We start from the raw sequence: 14692 nt of genomic DNA on the forward strand, positions 1-14692 counted from the left end.
CCAGTCTTGTATTCTACATACAGATATAATTGACAACGTTGGGTCAGAAACAAACATCACTAAAGAAGCACCTGTCCCTCATAAGTCATGACCTCGCCTTGAACCTCGCCTTGAGCAGAAATACTCTCTATAGAAAAGTGCTATGTAAAATTATAAACAAGTATAATAACTCAACCGCTATGCTTTCAGTAAGTATCCTCATAGTCGTAGCACAGAACGCCCTTCTGGATATGCATAACGTCCTTGACCTTAGCCTTCAACTGGCGGGTCTCAAAGATAGTAATATGATGGTTGAGAGTGATGTTACCAGCAGCTTGGTTCGCGTAGTCAAAGTTGACAAGAGGACCGGAAACATCCTTCTCGCGCTTCTTGAGATCACGAAGTTGCCATGACCACCAAGCGCGGTCAACGTTGGCATGATGAACCCAGAAGAGAGGATCAGCGGCTGGAAGAGTCAGTATATGGTAATATGAGAAGGATGAGAATGACTTACGGCTTTGCCACTTGTCAGTCATAGTGCCGTACAAACCGCCAACACCCCAGTGACCACCAGAGTGGAAAGTACTCTCCGTAACACGATCAAAGAATCCAAAGTCCTTCTGACTCATTCCATCCTTGATAGCATCAGGACCAGACATATCCCTAAATGACAGCGGGGCAAAATCACGACGAATACAATTAGGATTATACGCCGTACCATTTCCAGGACCAAGGTTAGACTTCAACCCAGCAAATGGTCCCTTCTTGATACAGCCTCCACCAGAGCGATCAGGAACGTCCCAAGGAGGGTTAACAGGCAGGCCTGGCTCAGGGTTGGAGAAGTTTCCAGGGACCCAGTCTCCATTTCCACCGAAACCATGCTTGTTATCAAATATGGGAGAGTCGTAAAAGACGGATGTGTCGTTATCTGGGCCTGCGGCGTCAAGAGTCCAGTCCCAGTATGGAACGCCACCTTTCCAGCCGCACCTTTGAAGCTCTTGCTCATAGGCGTGCATGAGAAGGCGGTGGTAAGGGTAGAAGACGCCCTGTTTGCGTTAGACTTGAAATGAACAAGGAAGGAGGAGACTTACGACAAAGTGCACATCGTCTGCTCTGATGATATGTGTTCCTAGAAAATCATCCCAGCGATTTCTGGCGCCGGGAATGTCAGAAGGTGATGATTCGCTGGGTTTCTTCATGAGACACTTCTGGGCCTTGATGTAGAGATCTCTCTCTTTCAGACTGAGCGAGCGCCTGCAAGGAGTTAGTATATCCTCAGATGGGGTGTATGAATGGTTCATACCATTCTCGTCTAATGAGAGGCTTCTTGCATGCCTTGGACTCCACGAGAGCCATACCAGCGAGTAGGACAGCAGTCCACAAAGTCTTAATGGCAACCATTCTGTCAGATGTTGGCTTGATGCAGTGAATGTATCAGGGCTGCAGATTCTGTTTGAGGTGAGGTGATCGACAGGAATGGAAAACAAACCAGACGACTTCAGCCTCTTCTATACAAAAGTTTCCCCTGCATATGCAGGGTTCCAAAAAGAACACCGACGTCCACGCTAGCCAAGATAGCAATCACCTGTGGTTCCTGCATTGCGGTACTATTGCGAGGGGAAATTCAATTACTAGCCAGGTATGGAAAATGCGGAATGGAACTGCGACGTTGGACTGCGGCGAAGCAGCCGGGACTGAGCCTAGATTTCTCGCTGTTCGGCTCCCGGGGGTTCGGCTGGCTAGGTACCCTTGTTGTGAAGCAAGACCAACAAGTGAAGAGGATGATAATTAATGCGCATTCTCCCAGTGGTTTACTGCTGGATAATTGCAGAAAGATACCCTGGTCATCTGCATGGGAATGGATCCTTCAACGGTCGAAGTTCCTGATGATCTGATTTCCAGACAAGCATCTGTAACTCCACATGCCTCATTGGTCAAGCGCCATCTCTCGCGTATGCAAACTCCAGTCTGTTGGTTCAACGGATAAAATAAGAACGGTTAATTAGTCACTTCCAGTAAATAAGTCCTACACTGCATGGCTCGGCGAATAAACCCTGTCCATACTCCCCCTCTCATCCCAAGACCTTGTCCCAATATCTCTTTCCTCCGTCGTTCTCCCTTGATACGCTTTTAATTCCAACGGAATCGCATCCGCGCTATCTCCAGCTGCAAAAGGATCTTCATCTCCACCGTAGACATCCCGTCTCGAAGTAGTAGATTTGTTCGTCAAGATCCTTGACTGTCGCACACTCTGCCCGCGGTAATTATTCCCGTATCCTGAATGAGCAGCTGAAGTACCTGATAATGTCCAACCCATTTTATGTAAACCTGCTTGAACAAGCGGTTTGAGGAATGGTGCTGAGGATGCGATCATGATGAGGATTTGCTCGAGGGCAGTCCACGTTGCGATGGAGATAACCAGAGCCCAAGGGTCTTTTGTCGATCCGCCGAATTCTTTGACCAGGGTGGCTTTGACGATCGAAGCGACGCTTGCAAACATCCCCAGACCCATCAACGCACCAACCAATATCTTTTCCTTTAGCGGACGCTTCAATTTCCAGAGAAACAGCGTCGGCGCCAAGGAAAGTAACACATCTGTACCGATATTTATACCTGACCCGAGATTCGACATGATGAGAATGCCAATTTGAGGGAGACAGCTCGCCCCTTCGACAGTCTGCAGCACAGTAGGGTCCCATGATGCTTCAAGCGGTTGACATTGTAGAAGAATGAAGAATGTGTTTGCGACGCCGTAGGCTATCAAGAGAGTCATTATAAAGAAGCAAAATATTCGCCACCAGAGGACGTTGGGTTGGATTCGGAGCATCATCATTGCGATGCTGACTTTGATGAACATCATGGCAATGCCCCATATCGGAATCGCGAGAAAGCCGTATTTTCGTGCCCAGAGACTTTTTTCTTCGGTGATGAGGGTCGGTTGGGTGTACATCTGGGGTATTAAAAAGCCAAAGTCTACGCAAGCTGCGGCCTGGTCAATCACCAGTTAGTAATTATGGTGTTGTTGTTGGGCTTGGGACCTACCACTCCAATCGCCATACAATAATCCTCCCAACTTATCCTCCAAGGTCTCACTCTCAGCCATATCCTCGCCACAAACATGCCCAAGGCGATCGCAATCAGCGGAGTCGTCACACCGATGTGAACTCTGGCAAGGCTTGCCGATCTTTCGGAAATGGGGAAGTAAGGACTCCCATCTTTGGGAGGTGTTGGCGGCCCTGACATTGAACCGACGGGATCAACCACGTTCAAGATCAGACTCAAGGTTCAAAGTTCGCGAAAGGAAAAAGAAAGCAACAGGCAAGAACCAACAGTTCGGTTATGGGGACGCGCATATGCATATTTGTATCTAACTCGAACTACCGGGATTTAAAGTGATGAGACGTTTTTGTTACAGACTTCCCATCTTCTCTTTCCTTTTCCTGCACCTAAAACACTTTCTTCACGAAAGTTCTGCAGGATTCCCGTGCTGAGGCCTGCTCGTCACCCGAGTGGCTTGCAGGCGGATTGGACGAACCCCCCGAGCGGCGCACTTCCAGACCAAATCCTTCAATCAGGCTGTCATTGGTAACGACCGACATTGCAATACAAGCTTGTAATTTATGCAGCGTCAATCCAGAACTAAAGTGCCCTGCATCCTCCTGGTTCAGTGGCTGAAAGTATCACCGAATTGAAATGTCGTCGCTGCAAAACAAGCAGGGATTCCCTAGCTATGTCGCAACGCTAGCAAGCGAAGGGTCGAGCCGAGAGGGCCGCTCTTTTGTGATTCTCTAGCGGAAAATCTTCCTGAGACGATCCGGACACAACCGGCCGCGGAGCCGTCTCCAAATTTGGAGGCCTTGTTGTCCCTTCCCTCCACGCCGTATTGTCAAATACGATCTAACAGGCCTTTGCTCGTGTGGAAGCTCGTATTGCTAAATGTAATGACCAAAACTAGGTGTTTGCTATAGGTTGCCTTGTTATAGTATACATGATCTTGTTATGAACTGTTGGTTCCTGCGTCGAGTCCAGATTCTCGGATGCGGAAAGCGGGAACGAAAGTTCCAAGCGAGAAAGGATTTGTGGTTCCTGGATGAGGAAACAAGGCTAAGACATAAGAAGATCCGGCTACTCGGTTAAAGTATTGGTTAGGCCTGTAATATGTATCGACAAGCATGACGCTCCTACATCCGTTCTTAATAGCGGCGAGTATTATTCTGGTCGAGGCTCTTGACAATAATATTATTCCTACTGGTATGTGTGGATTCCTGCATTCTTCCCCTTGCATACTACTCTTTGCTTTTTCTAACTGACTACCCAAAGTTGGTGTTTCTCGCAACAGTCGACAATGAGTAATCACTGCAACAGTAAACGGTTCCGCACATCCCCGCTTGAAGAAACAGGCAGTTCTTGACGTTTCATTACGCCGCAATACTGCATTTATGAAATTCATGCAGACTTTGCAAGAACTTTTGCTCGAACCCGTCGGACACTCTTGCAACGATTCCTGCAGGGGCTTTGTGCAGGAGGAGATCTTGACAAACACCCATAAAGTGCTTGCTGCTCCCCTTTTCTGTAGCTGCAGCTGTCTGGATCTTCTCGACTTGGAAACAATCTTCGTTTGCCACTGCTTTCTGCTACATACAAGAGTCACTTGCGAAACAAAGGTCATGAAGATCTGATTTGAACAAAGTAATGGTATATCGCTACCTAAATGGCTTGCACACAAAGCCAGCGCTACTATAAAGAAAATACTAAAGAAATAGAGAAGATCAGGCGCAGAAATATCTATACGCCTTCTTCCAAAAAGGCCACGCTCCTCTAGCCTCCCTATCCTGATCACTCATCAAATGCACACGGTAGTACCGTCTACCAGTCTGGATATCAATATCATCCAACTTGACAAACCCAGTTCTGTACCAAAGCTTGTGTCCAAGGTACATGACCAACACAATAGGTACAGCCATCAGCCTAAGAAAAATATTCTGCACAACGTCGCCTGCGGTCGCATCCTTCTTCATCTCGACAGGCGAAACAGCTATCCAGACTTGAGATACTAAGATCAGGATGTATCCGACAAGAGCGAACCATGATCCGAATGTACCGGATCGTGCGCGGAAAGGAAGTTGTTCGAGAGTATGTGATGCGTGCGCCCAGGCGTTGCGGAAGCGGATGTGTGTGAGACAAATACTGCCCCATGTAAACAGCGTCGCGAGAGCACTGACGGATAGTAACCAATCGAAGATAATAGCATGCGCTTTCAGATCGACAATAAACGCTAACAGACCAACGCAGGAAGCAAAGATAATAGCAGCCAACGGCCGACCCTGCTTATCAACGTAGGAGAAAATCGCAGGAGCCATAGATTGATCCGCAAGAGCAGCCAGCGTTCTCGACGATCCGTAAACAGATGAATTTCCAACACTAATCACCGCAATGAGAATAACAGCGTTCATAACACTGGGCAAAACCGTCGTTCCCATTGTCTCGATAGCCACGACGAAAGGTGAAGCAGCAGAGTTGGAAGAGCTGGCGTCCAGGATTCGAGGGTCGTTGTGTGGAACGAGTAGACTGACGAGCATGAGGGATACAATGTAGAAGAGCGTTATGCGCCAGAAGACCTGCTTGATGGCGCTGGGTAGGGACTTGCGCGGGTTGGCTGTTTCGGCTGCTGCTAAACCGATGAGTTCTGTGCCGGTGAAGGAGAAGCATGATGTTACGAGCACGGAGCAGAAGCCTTTGAAGCCGTTGTTGAACAGGCCGGGGTCGACCCAATAGCGGCCTCCGATGTAGCTTCCCGTGGGCTCGCCGCCGATGTTGATGACAATTCCAAGAAGACTGGCGTTCGTTAGTTTAAGAACCTCAAAGGTAAGGGAGCACGTACATGAATGCTACGATTGCAGTGACCTTGATAGTCGAGAACACAAACTCAGCCTCACCATAAGCTTTGACACCAAACAAATTGATGACAAAAATAGCCGCAAGGAAAATAACCACAAAGACCGACTTGGTGATACCCTCATTCCAGTACGTAATGGTGAAAGCGCCCGCGATAATCTCAAGAGGAAGTGTAAACAACCACTGCAAGCAATAATTCCAACCCATGGCGAATCCCCAAGAAGGATCGAGAAATCGAGTCGAAAAGGCAGAGAATGAACCGGCGATGGGGAAAATGACGGCGAGTTCGGCGAGAGATTGCATGGTGCAGTATTGGAGGGCGCCGATGACCATGTAGGAGATGAGAACACTTCCGGGACCACCTTCGTGAAGAGCAGTACCCGACGTAACGAAAAGACCAGTACCTATGCATCATTAGCAATGCTCCCACTGCAGTGTATGGGATGACATACCGATAGCTCCACCAAAAGCAATCATCTGCAAATGCCTTCCCTTCAACTCCCTAGCCAAAGCACTCGTCGCAGTCTTTGCATTGGCAGCTCTAATGTCAAAGTAACGATTATCCCCGGGTATTTGCGGCGGCTGCTCAGAATGATACTGTCTATCCCAACCCTTCTTCATCGCTCGTCGATCAGCCCTTCGAAAGCCATCTAGCCAGTCATTCTGTTCTTTTGACTGCTCTTCGGAGCTTGGTACGGATACAGCCCATGTTGTGTCGTTGTTGGGTTGGTGCGTCGACATGTCGCTCATCTCGAAGGCTTCGACATCGCGGGCGAGGGCGACTTCGACTTTGATGTCGGTCGTTTTCTTGATGTCGTGTGACATCTTGTCTCAAATGTGGAAGAATGTCACTGTTGTGGATAGAGGTAGAAAAAAAGGAAGGTAATGAGGGTGAGTGCCAAGCTGTGGAGTTAAACGCAGGTAATTAAAGCTGGTCCGTGAGTCCACATGGCAAGTCGCGCGCAAAAAAGAAAGAAAGATGGGAAAGGATCAGCAGAGATCTAAACGGGAGAGGGGAAGATGTGCTGATAAGAATGAAAGAAACCGAGGGGGAATGGATTGAATTGAATTGGACTGGACTCGGCCTCTTCGGCCTGACCCTTGTTTAGCAAGTGGCCCGTGAAAGTCGCCCGCAGAAGGCTGAATTAGCGCAGCTAGTGGTGTCAGATTTAACACCTTGAGCCCCTGCATCGTCCCCTCGCTAGACTGTCTTGGGAGACAACCTCCTTGTGTGGCGTGCTTCTGTTTATCTGGCTGTCAAACTATCTTGGCAGGAGGTTAAAGGGCCTAGCCTCTTCAACGGTTTGAGGGAAATGCTTCAACCGGACAAGGAAGGTGTCGCGTGTTTGGCATGGGGGAGGGAGGCGAATTTGATCTCAGGGGTTTAGCCACTAGTGAGTCCAGACCCAGTGATTCCGCTGCAGGAGTGATAACGACAACTTTGCTCGACATGATTGGTGGCGGTTATTGAAGGATTGGGTACTTCAGTATTCGGCCAGATAGATCATAAATCACCGAGATGTAAATCATCGTGGAGAAATAATTATTATAGAGTCCAAAAGGATCAAGCTATCGAGACAATATTTCTTCTAGTCTCCGACACCGGCGTTAAACTTTTCTTAATGGCGCCATGGTTGGAGCTATGTAGACCAAGTTCCCCTTCTGGAATGACACCCGAACACCGCCAAGAAGTCTAATTCCGCCATATCTGGACCAATCTAGAATTACTGTAACAGATATTCATCACGTTAGTCATCGCCGTGGTCTACATTGAGTGTAGATGGCAATACAACTACTCAGCATTCCACTCGCACATATAACTCCTTCATCCCATTTTATCAATCCTGCAGCCGCTGATGACACTGTTATATCACACAAGCTAGAAAGTAACTGGAGTTTACTAGCTGTTTGGCGACTATATCACGTCAGCGTTGCAGTGGCGGGAGGGTAAGGTACTTACAACAGAGACTGCCTATCAGGTTCATCTTCGTCGCGTTTGGTATTTAATTGGTAGAAACAATACACCTGCGCAACAATCCCACAAACACCCGCAGCGAACCAAACCCGGTATGCGCGTCTTTCCAACGTCTTGGCGCCTTTCCAGGGGACGAAACCGATACTATTCAGAACGGTCGCATTATCGCACGTCATGTACACTGCCGTCAAAAGCTGGCGAATCACGGTGATGTAACCCAGAAAATGATCCTGATGTTTTTGGGAGAGTAAATTCTGAGCAGCGGATTTATACTGCTGTGTGAATTTGCCAACGCGTAAAAGTTTGGCGGTTAGGGAGAGTTGGCGCATGAGGAGTTGGAAGCGGGAGATGGTGGATGGTGAGGCATGTTTTTGGGTGAGGAGCCATGCGGCTAGACGGGAGGAAAAGACTAGGAATTTGAGGAGGACATCGCGTTGGGTGGTTGTGAAGCGGATGTTGCTGAGCTCAGAGAGGATCAGTGCTACATTCTTGTTCATTCTGGTGGCTTAGTCTCATGTTCAAGGTGAGTACTGTGAGGTGAAACAGGTGAGGCTTAGGTTTGCGGGCGGTGAGGGTCGCGAAAAACGTCATTGAAGCCGAAAAGCGGGTTCATTGCTGTGCCTCGGCTTGGGATCTGGGTCTGGGGAATGAGTTTTATTCCCGTTTGATGGGTGTTTGATGTGGTATTTCCACTGATAACGGGCCCTGGGATGCGGAATTGATTCCAGATCTGATTTGAAGACTTCATATCGCCGTGTTCTATAGATGCTTATGATTGATCTTGGGTTTCGTGTGGTACACGGATCTCTTGGGAGCTTTGACCTAAACCGTACATTGAGCAATTGGGAAGGGCAACGTTATCTATTAAGACCTGGGATGCAACGGACATGAGTTACTTTGTATGGAACGTCCAACATGATAAGGAAGCCATTGCAGAGCATTATTAATTGATGCAAGACTGGATCCCGGGTATGCCTATCCCATTGTGGTTGTCTTTTTCCGACCATCACACCTACCCTAAACTTGCCGGGAATAAATCCATTCTAAGGTGTCGCGCAACACAGGAAACCTTAATAACATCGTGGATCCAGGTCCCTGCGGACACGGAGTTCCATGTTTTCAAAACGAGGCCCATCGAGCGCTGCTAACTGAACGGTGCTGTCGATCAACCTTAAGTTTATCCGCTCGCACAATTAACCGTCGGCATTGACCAGGCCCTCCATCCTTCGTCGCATCTCACCCAAATCAAGATTTTGATGACCCCCAATGCTTCAGGTCACAAATGAAGCGATCGCATCTAACACGCATGTCCTCTCCAGCTCAATTGGCTATATTAAGATATGATGCATTTCGCACCAGGATCGTCACCAGCCACCAAGGCAGTGAACGTTAAACCGTTCGGGATCAACCACAAAATTACCAACTCCATAACAGTGCTTATTATCTGCGCCTTCAAAGTGGACCACAAGAAGGCTGAGAGCAACTCTAATCCCTTGGCGACCCAATCTTCCTCCCGTGTCGTTTCAGATACCAACCAATGACCGGTCTATTCCCATCATTAATCTCTCCAGAGTGGACATCCTAATTCAGCCCTACCCTGTCTAGTCTTGTTCAATATCCACCTCGGGCGGGCAACTCTTTTTACTCCCTTTCTCTCTTTCTTCATTGTTGATTGTTGACCCGAGTATATCGCGAGAATCCACCATGCCTACCCTCGAACCCGCCAAAGATCTGGACCCCAATGCGTGGTACCAGCTCTCGGAGCTCGCTGTCGATAATGGGGAAACGGTGTTTCATGGTATGCTGCAGCCTACGGCTCCAGGTGGTGATCTGCGAGTCTGGCCAGCGAACAAGAACTCGTACTGGCAATTCGTACGTCCCCTCACCCATCGCGGCATCTCTACATATTAACAAATGTAGCAAAAAATAGGCGATAAACCAGGTCGATACCAAATGCGATGCTCCGACACGACCGTCAAGAAACAGCTCTCAGTATGCTACCGACCCGACATCATAGACGAGAAACGCCGAACGAGACCATGTTTGATGGCAACCGATGATAGCGATGAACAACAATGGGATGTGTCGTTTTGGGGAGAGGACGATGCGTATAGGATAACGAATGTGCAGAATGGGACAAAGTGGAATCTGGATTGTATTCCTGATGGTCCTGTGTTTATGAGCTCGAATTTTGAGGGGGATCAGCCGAGGCAGAAGTGGTTAATGACGAGTGTGGGCGAGGTGAATAATCAGATGTACTCTACCATCTATAGTGCGGTAAGTTGTCCAAGGATACCTGTCTGGGATTGTTACTGATGGGATATAGCCACCCAAGTCAACGGGTGATAGCACCGCAACCACAGCAGGCACAACAGCCTCCGACGCAGAAACAACTTCGACTTCCACATCCGACCCATCGACCGGAAACTCCAACTCCAACTCCGACAGCAATAACGATAACGGAAGTAATGAACTATCATCCGGCGCAGTAGCAGGAATAGCAGTCGGCGCAACCCTCGCCGTCGTCGCGTTAGCTCTAGTAGGATTCTTCCTCTGGCGACGCAACAAGCGAAAATACAGTCCCGCCGGCACAGACCCATCAGACGAGAAACATAATAATGCACCTATCGTGGTGTCGCCTGGTGATGGGATGGGGGGTTATTACTCGCCTGCTAAGCAGGAAATGCCGCATGAGCAAGGTGTTGCGGAGTTGTCGAATGGGCAGCACCAGAGACATGAGATGGCTTAAAGTAGGTGGATTAAAGGGAGAGCATAAGCATTCGGTATATATGTTTTAACTGTTGCTATATAGCACATTAGCGACGCGTGTTCTGATATCAATTTTATCCATATTTTAATTAACATGACCATGCATGATCCATCTGCATAGCCATTGACCGTTGAAACTGATAAGCGCCTCCACACTGTGTCTTAGCAATTGAGTTCAATAACATACAAGTTAACTCAAGCGAAGGATTCATCTTACATCCATTTATCACAAACCTAACCCTGAATGCGAGAAATCCTTTGCGAGCAGACCAATAAAGCGAACTGCTTTGCAAACCTACGCTAAAATCTTACCACCACAACAGCGGCGCTTATACAGAATGGCGATCCCAAGTAAGCACTGCCGCGTTAGTGTGTTTTCGTACCTTGATATAAAGCCTGAGAAGCTGCCTCTATGTCAAGGTCGTGAGTCACTCCACTCAGGTTTCAACATGGCTGCCAATGTGACTACTAGCCCAGGTGGCATTCTCGGCTTCGTGGTCGAGGATGTCAAACAATCACCGGGAAACTATCTCATTGCTCTCGGTGTACTACTCGTTAGTGCATTGCTACACAAGCTATCAACACCATCCCTCGATCCTCGTGAACCTCCATTCCTCAAACCCGCTTTCCCCATCATTGGCCATTTCTATGGTATGATGAAATACCAAAACACTTACCTAAAACGCTTATAGTAAATCTTAACACTTCCATAACCATTCCAACTCTAACATGGGGACAGCGACAGACATCACAGACAAATCGCAACCCTACCAATCCTCGGCGGAAAGCTCTACGTCATTTTCGACCCAGCAATAATCCAATCCGCATATCGGAAAAAGACTCTATCCTTCCAACCATTCGCTGTAGAATTCGCGCAAAGAGAATTACTCATTACTGATGAAACGCACAAGAAGCTGAAAGAAACCGATCTTGTGCCGGATTTCTTTGCGGCGATTCATCCTGCTATGACGGGGGAGCATATTCATCGGATGAATGCTAATGCACTGAACTACATTGCCAAAGATATTAACAGTATTAAGAAGGGGAGTGCGCTGGAACATGGGAATGTGTGGCTTTGGTTGAGAGATGTTGTTACTATGGCTACTTCGGAGGCGTTGTATGGGCCCGAGAATCCTTTGAGGGAGGATCCTAGTTTGTTGGAAGATCTATGGTAAGTTGAACATGAGTTACCAACGTGGGTAAAACGCTAACTTCTGGTAGGACCTTTGAAGGCGGTCTTAACATACTGCTAGTCAACATTCTCCCAGCGATCACCGCTCCCAAAGCCCACCAAGCCAGAGCACGACTTCAAGCTGCACTAGGCAAATACTACGGCGCACAAAAGTACGAGCACGAAGATGCAGCAGAAATCGTCCGAGGTCGTGCATATCCTTTCGTCAAGCATAATGTCCCCGGTGAAGAAATTGGACACATCGAGCTTGCGCTTCTGCACGTTGGAACTTCGAATACGATTCCTACCCTTTACTGGTTCTTCGTCAACGTTTTCAGCAGACCTGATCTCGTTCAGCGGTTGAGGGATGAGGTTCTGCCGATTATCAAGAAGGATGGTGAAAAAGGTGTTGTCGATGTGACGATTCTGGATGACAAGTGTCCTCTACTTGTTTCTTGCTACCGCGAGGCAATTCGACTTAGCAATCAAGCTGGAAGTAATCGCCGTGTTCTGGAAGATACAACAGTAACAGACAGCAACGGCAACTCTTATCTCCTAAAGAAAGGCGAAAACCTCCAAATTTCCGCTTTGGTCTCTCACACCCTCGACACCTGGGGCGAAGACATCTCCATTTTCAAACCAGACCGGTTTATCGAGACAAAGGAGAATCTTGAAGCAGACAAAGCCAGACGAGCAGCTTTTATACCCTTCGGCGGCGGAAGACATCTCTGTCCTGGTCGTACTTTTGCTTTTGCTGAGAATCTGGGTCTTGTGGCTTGTTTGTTGGCAGGTTTTGATGTTGAACTACCTGATGGACCTGAGTTGCCGGCTGGTAAGGACTGTAGTTTCTCGCAGGCTGCGCTTCAGCCTGTGAATTATGGGGAGGGGTTTGGGGTGAAGATACAGAGGAGAGAGGGATGGGAGGAGGTTCAATGGTCGTTCAAGTCTTAGAGGGGGTTGCCTTTCTTCCTTGTAACGGGTTTTGCGCCGTTAGATATAATAGGTCGCGATACACAATCCTCAGGGTCTCAGAGGAAATGGCCGCTAAAAGCATAAGGGATGAAATAGTTTAGTTATTTTATGCCAGTTTAGGGCCGCTCTTAGGCTACTTTATTTTAGCAACCTAAGCCTTAGAGGACAATTCTTCTGTTACCCACCTGACAATTGAATAAACAAGAGATAAGTCACCAAGCATCGTGGAGAATCATGGTGATAAAAATGTACTCAAGATGTAAGAATGTACGTTAAAAGTATATACAGAAGATCGCAATTGCGTATGTACTAGAGAGGCCCCTCGCCAATCAATCTTGACTCACGAGATATTCTCAAAGTTGTTTTGTGTCCTTGTTGCCGACACTTCATAACCCCCAACAACTTCCCTTCGACTTCAAGCTCCCTTGACTTAATGCAGCATCCCTTAGATGTAAGTCTTGAGAAGAGAGTTGTAGTACTGGTAAGCAACACCGCTTGAAGGCTCAAAGCTGTACATGTAGTCACCCCACCAAGGACCAGCAGCCCACCAAGTAAAGCCCTTCCAGACATCAGTGTTCTTCTTCATAAAGTCAAGCATGTTCTTGACAGCAGTCTTGCAAGTCTCGTTAGGACCGCCGGCAAACTCTCCAATCATGCCGACCTTCTTGTTATCGCGGAGCCACTTGGTAGCAGCCTGGAGACGCTCGACACCAATGGTGGTAGAAACACAAGCAGGTGAAGTACCAGATGAGTCGGAGTCGAGGTACTGGTGCATCTCGTAGATGAGCTTGTTCTCTGGGTCGGTAAGAGCCTTCATGTTGTCGTTTACGTCGGGCCACGACCATGCGCCGGACCATTGGTTGCCTTCGACAAAGATGTACTGTGTTGCGCCAGCAGCTCGGATACCGTTGATGGCGGCTTGGTTGAGGTTCAGGACAAGGGTCTGGTCCATGGTGTGGTACTCGTTGTTGGTGTCGAACATGATACGGCTGTTGCTCTTGAACAGAGTGGCAAAGTTCTTCCACCAGGTCTGGAAGTCAGAGGTGGAGGTGATGATCTTGTCGAAGTAGCGGCCGTAGTTGTGGGGGTCGAGAAGAACGGTGGCGCCCTTGCCGGTGATGTGGTTGACGATGGAGGTGAGGTTTTTGATGTACGCCTGATCATAAGAGCCTGTCATTCCGCTGGGGTTTGAACGCTCCATCTTGAGCTGAACACGGAAAGTGTTGTAGCCCTGAGAGATGAGGGTCTGGCACATGTTAGTATCTGCCATGTAACTTCGCGGAGTGTACTTACATCAACAGCAGCAGGTTCAGGGAAAGTAAAGTGTGTTCCCCAAGTACCAGGAAGGTTCTTCTCTCCAAACTCAGCACCAGCCTCGTTTGTACCAACCCAGAGGAACTTCCCATCGGGAGTACCAGTGGGCTGGGAGCTGCCTGTGGTGGTCTTGAGGGTAGTGGAAGGAGGGTCACCGGAGCCGGGCTGGCATTGGTGATACCACTCGTTGACGACGGTGCACTTGTAGCCAGAGACGCAAGTCTTGTCACCGGAGAATCCTTGACCACCGCATTGGGCCCAGGCGGCGCTTTGGGCGACTGAGAGGCCGGTGAAGAGACCGAGGGCGAGGAAAGACTTCATGATGGAGGTTGATGAGGTTGTCGTGCTCAACTGAGGAGTTCAATTGATCGAGGGGATATAATGGACTTTATATTTTGTGACTCTGTAATAGTAAATGACTATATACCCCTGCAGAGTTCCATCTCCCGATGTGCCGTAGTATATTTGCTACGGAACCGATAGCGTAGCATCCGTGGACCATCACCAAAACACGGCAAGAACATCACAAAGAAACTACAAAGACATGGCAAAGAACAGCTAATAACAAAACCCGGCCCGCAATCCGCAAAGACCACGGGGAATTTGATCCGCAATAG

The 14692-nt window shown here is 48.4% G+C and overlaps 6 protein-coding genes across 6 annotated transcripts; 2 read left to right on the forward strand and 4 right to left on the reverse strand.

The window, feature by feature from the left end:
• Window positions 1-185: 185 nt before the first annotated feature.
• B0J16DRAFT_362433 (uncharacterized protein) lies at window positions 186-3316 on the reverse strand (the record flags this gene model as incomplete). The annotated part of the gene is made up of 6 exons (XM_046129808.1): window positions 3022-3316; window positions 2064-2968; window positions 1283-1381; window positions 1071-1233; window positions 494-1025; window positions 186-445 (listed from the first exon to the last, which is right to left on the reverse strand). Exons 1-6 carry the CDS (start codon window positions 3220-3222, stop codon window positions 186-188), a joined length of 2160 nt encoding a protein of 719 aa, XP_045982352.1. The 5' UTR covers window positions 3223-3316.
• Window positions 3317-4651: 1335 nt separating this feature from the next.
• Window positions 4652-6891, reverse strand: B0J16DRAFT_414182 (amino acid permease-domain-containing protein). The gene is made up of 3 exons (XM_046133418.1): window positions 6327-6891; window positions 5861-6278; window positions 4652-5814 (listed from the first exon to the last, which is right to left on the reverse strand). Exons 1-3 carry the CDS (start codon window positions 6697-6699, stop codon window positions 4749-4751), a joined length of 1857 nt encoding a protein of 618 aa, XP_045982353.1. The 5' UTR covers window positions 6700-6891; the 3' UTR covers window positions 4652-4748.
• Window positions 6892-7208: 317 nt separating this feature from the next.
• B0J16DRAFT_340370 (peroxisomal biogenesis factor 11) lies at window positions 7209-8373 on the reverse strand. The gene is made up of 2 exons (XM_046127668.1): window positions 7835-8373; window positions 7209-7789 (listed from the first exon to the last, which is right to left on the reverse strand). The coding sequence occupies exons 1-2, from the start codon at window positions 8344-8346 to the stop codon at window positions 7627-7629; spliced, it is 675 nt and encodes a 224-aa protein (XP_045982354.1). The 5' UTR covers window positions 8347-8373; the 3' UTR covers window positions 7209-7626.
• Window positions 8374-9527: 1154 nt separating this feature from the next.
• B0J16DRAFT_414184 (uncharacterized protein) lies at window positions 9528-10696 on the forward strand. The gene is made up of 3 exons (XM_046133419.1): window positions 9528-9721; window positions 9770-10126; window positions 10176-10696. The coding sequence occupies exons 1-3, from the start codon at window positions 9554-9556 to the stop codon at window positions 10596-10598; spliced, it is 948 nt and encodes a 315-aa protein (XP_045982355.1). The 5' UTR covers window positions 9528-9553; the 3' UTR covers window positions 10599-10696.
• A 360-nt stretch (window positions 10697-11056) lies between these two features.
• B0J16DRAFT_414185 (cytochrome P450) lies at window positions 11057-12933 on the forward strand. Its single transcript, XM_046133420.1, has 3 exons — window positions 11057-11309; window positions 11358-11789; window positions 11840-12933. The coding sequence occupies exons 1-3, from the start codon at window positions 11068-11070 to the stop codon at window positions 12738-12740; spliced, it is 1575 nt and encodes a 524-aa protein (XP_045982356.1). The 5' UTR covers window positions 11057-11067; the 3' UTR covers window positions 12741-12933.
• A 273-nt stretch (window positions 12934-13206) lies between these two features.
• On the reverse strand, window positions 13207-14396 carry B0J16DRAFT_383779 (glycoside hydrolase superfamily; the record flags this gene model as incomplete). The annotated part of the gene is made up of 2 exons (XM_046131360.1): window positions 13207-14007; window positions 14055-14396. 2 exons carry the CDS (start codon window positions 14394-14396, stop codon window positions 13207-13209), a joined length of 1143 nt encoding a protein of 380 aa, XP_045982357.1.
• Window positions 14397-14692: the final 296 nt, after the last annotated feature.

Source organism: Fusarium flagelliforme, assembly GCF_020744385.1.
Source record: "Fusarium flagelliforme strain FIESC 12 MPI-CAGE-AA-0113 chromosome Unknown B0J16scaffold_4, whole genome shotgun sequence".
Taxonomy (NCBI): domain Eukaryota; kingdom Fungi; phylum Ascomycota; class Sordariomycetes; order Hypocreales; family Nectriaceae; genus Fusarium; species Fusarium flagelliforme.